A 3361-nucleotide genomic window follows, 5' to 3' on the forward strand; every position below is an offset into this window, starting at 1 on the left:
AGCACCCCCAATGATCCCAGTCCCGCGGGAGGAACGGGGGGGGCTCAGCCCTGAGCAGCCCCCAGGGGCTCTGCCCTGGGACGGGGTGGAACTGGGGGTCCCTGGGGGGCTCTGGGCAATGGGAGAGGGGCGGGGAAGGGAGGATGGAGCGGGTTGGGGTTCCTGGGGTGGGGGACAGACACTGAGCCCTGTCTCTGCCCAGGCAGCATGGGGGGGATGCTGGCGCTGCCCCCGGGGCAGGGACCCCACCGCGTGGGATGCACGGATGTCATGGTGGGGCACACGCGGCAGGTACGGGGGTGGCACAGGGATGGGCACAGGGGTGGGGATGGGCACAGGGATGGGCACAGGGATGGGGATGGGGACAGGGATGGGGGCAGGGGTGGGCCTCAGGGGCTCTTCCTCCGCCTGTTCTACCCGTGCGTGCCCGGGGAAGGGGCCGCGGAGCCGCTCTGGGTGCCCCGCCCCGAGTACTGCGGGGGCCTGGCCGATGTCACCCTGGGTCGCCGCTGGTGCTCCGCCCTGCTCGGCATTGCCATCGGTGAGGGGACACCCCGTGCCCACCCTGGGGGCTCCTTAGGGACCCCGGTGGGGTTCAATCCCATCCCCATGCCTGGTGGGTGCTGCAGGCAGAGTTGGGCTGAGCAGGGACCTGTGCCACCCCCTGCCCCTGTCCCCCTCCCCATTCAGACCTGTGGCACCCCCTGCCCGTGTCCCCACCCCGTTCCTGGGGTTTCTCCTGCTGCAGGCTCCTGCAGAGTCCCGGTGAGCTGGAATGGGCCCCTCAAGCCCTGCAGCAGTGGGTACCCCCTGATCATCTTCTCCCACGGCCTGGGAGCCTTTCGGTAACCTGAGCCCTGAGCAGGGCTGGGACGGGGATGTGGGGACCCTCCCTGGCCCCACTCAGACCTGCCCGGAGCCCCCTCTGCTCCCATCTCCCTTCCAGGACCTTGTACTCCTCACTCTGCACCGAGCTGGCGTCCTGGGGCTTCGTGGTGGCAGCTCTGGAGCACAGGTGTGTGCCCAGGTGCCCACCACGTTCATTCTGGGGCAGGTGGGACATTGTGGCCTGGGGGGAACTGCCAGTGTCCCCTTCCCTCCTGCCCCACAGGGACCACTCTGCTGCCACCACCTATTTCTGCCCGGCAGAGGCCGGCACGGAGGAGTGGATCCCCTTCCAGCGGGTGCCCCAGGGCCAGAAGGAGTTTTATTTCAGAAACAAGCAGGTACCAGGCTGGGGGGTCAGGGCGGGCAGAGGGGAGGGCTGGAATTCCTCCTGCAAGCCAGGCTGGCCCTGCATCCCTGGGGATGCTGCTGGAATTCCTCCTGCAAGCCAGGCTGGCCCTGCATCCCTGGGGATGCTCCTCCCAGTGCTGCATTGCCACGGTGCTGGGGCTGAGCTTTCTCCTCAGAGATGAGAAAAACCTCTTCAGCCCGTCTGTCCCCTGGTGTCTGTCTGTCCAGCTGCAGCTGACCCAGGCTGGGCTCTGCCATGGTCCTGGGTAATGTCCCCACGCCCTGGCAACGGCAGGACTCTGTGCCCAGCCCTGCACCAGCTGCTGGGTTTGTTCCCCCTGGGATTTTTGTCTCTCGGGGATTATCCCGGACAGCTGCTTGCTGGGGAGCAGGAAGGGTTCCTGCTGGGCCATGTTCCCCCCACCCTCTGTCTGTTTGTGCCTCGTTTAAAAGGACAGCAGCAAGTGGAGATCAGGCGTGGAAAAGCTCTCTAGGAACGGAGGTGCTTTTGGCAGCCTTACATCACCTCCCAGGCTGTTATCTGTGTGTGCTCTGCCTCATGGCACGCTGCTCAGAGAGGGGAAACAGTTCTCCTGAACCCACGAGCACAAATGGTGAGGGAGAAAGAGAAAGAAATGATAATAGAAGGAAAGAGTTGCCAGGTCAGTCTCCATTGTGGCGTTTGCTGTGTTGCAGGGAGCAGGAGGGAGGTTTGCATTGCAGTTTTTTGTCACTTGTCACCTTCAATGCGCACAGACAGCAGCGCTGGTGTCCTTAGGGCAGCCGAGGACGTGGCCTCAAAGCGGCTCCAAGTCAGGGCGGCCTCTCCCTGAACCATTTGGGATTTTAGGATGCTCCTGGGTGGGTTTTAGGGGGACACCCAGGTGTGCTCCTGGGTTGGGGGTTCTGGGGGCCTGTGGGGGTTTGAGCAGGGGATGGCTCAGCCTGGGGGCAGCTGGTGAGGACCCCGGGCTCTCCCCGCTCTGCTTCCTCCCCAGGGCAGCGACTTTTGGTCATTTCCAGCTGTCTGCTGCCAGATTAGCTGAATTAAAGCAAACCCCGAACAGAAACCACCCCGATACATGCGCTGTGTCCCGCGCAGAGGTTTGGTGTTTGTTCAGCTCAGGGAGAGGAGCACTGCAGGCACGGGCCTGGGGGGGCCTGGGGGAAGCTGTGACCCCATTTGGGGCTTGCAGGAGCTGGGCTCACCCTGATGGTTGCAGGTTCACCAGAGAGCCCAGGAGTGCGTGCGGGCGCTGCGGCTCTTCCAGGGCATCGCGGGCGGCAGAGCTGCCCCCGCCATCCTCCCCCAGGACTGGGATCTCTCCGTGCTGAAGGTACCTGGGGGGCTCTGGGGGGGCTCTGGGGGGGCTCTGGGTGCCCCAGGATCGCTCCTGGCTGCCCGAGGCTTTTCCTGCTGGCACAAGAGGGGTCTGTGCAGAGGTTTGGGCTCAGGGCCCTCAGCCCTGTCCCTTTTGCAGGACAACCTTGATGTGACCAAGGTGGCCGTCATGGGCCATTCCTTCGGGGGGGTGACGGCGGTGCTGGCCCTGGTGAAGGAGCCCAGCTTCAGGTGAGGGGTGCCAGGGGCTGCAGGGGTTCTGGGGACTCTGGGCCCATCCTGGAGGGAAGGGGAGCCCTGGTGGTGCCTGTCCTGCTCCAGGTGTGCTGTGGCTCTGGACGCCTGGATGTTCCCCCTGGAGAACCTGCTGTACCCAGAGGTGCCCAGCCCCGTGCTCTTCATCAACTCTGACAAGTTCCAGACTCCGGAGAGCGCTGCCAAAATGAGGAGGTTGAGCTCCAGGAACAGGCAGACGAGGATTGTGACCGTGCTGTGAGCCAGGGCAGGCCCCCACCCCTCCTGCTGCAGGCAGCACCCGTGGGTGCCCAGCAGGAACCCCTGGGTGCTGCTGCACGTCCCCCTGATGCCCATCCCTGCCCTGCCCTGCCCAGGGGAACCGTGCACGAGCAGCACACCGACTTGGCCTTCCTCCCTGGGAAGCTCTTCAGCCTCATCTTCGGCAGGAGGGGCAGCCTGGAGCCCCACAGGGCTGTGCCCATCACCAGCCAGGCAGCTCTGGCCTTCCTGCAGAGGCACCTGGGTACGGCAGCCTGGGGCAGCAGG

The 3361-nt window shown here is 65.0% G+C and overlaps 1 protein-coding gene across 1 annotated transcript in view; it reads left to right on the top strand.

The window, feature by feature from the left end:
- The window catches only part of PAFAH2 (platelet activating factor acetylhydrolase 2), a 5561-nt gene that overhangs the window by 860 nt on the left and 1340 nt on the right, over positions 1 to 3361 (top strand). The window contains exons 2-10 of the mRNA XM_005427149.2: positions 207 to 291; positions 394 to 541; positions 749 to 845; positions 947 to 1015; positions 1112 to 1226; positions 2460 to 2573; positions 2718 to 2809; positions 2900 to 3070; positions 3190 to 3338. Of these exons, the coding sequence (XP_005427206.1) occupies positions 208 to 291; positions 394 to 541; positions 749 to 845; positions 947 to 1015; positions 1112 to 1226; positions 2460 to 2573; positions 2718 to 2809; positions 2900 to 3070; positions 3190 to 3338 (1039 nt within the window). The 5' untranslated portion in view covers position 207. The remainder of the gene's footprint in view (positions 1 to 206; positions 292 to 393; positions 542 to 748; positions 846 to 946; positions 1016 to 1111; positions 1227 to 2459; positions 2574 to 2717; positions 2810 to 2899; positions 3071 to 3189; positions 3339 to 3361) is intronic.

This window comes from Geospiza fortis, unplaced genomic scaffold, assembly GCF_000277835.1.
Source record: "Geospiza fortis unplaced genomic scaffold, GeoFor_1.0 scaffold432, whole genome shotgun sequence".
NCBI classification, from domain to species: Eukaryota; Metazoa; Chordata; class Aves; order Passeriformes; family Thraupidae; genus Geospiza; species Geospiza fortis.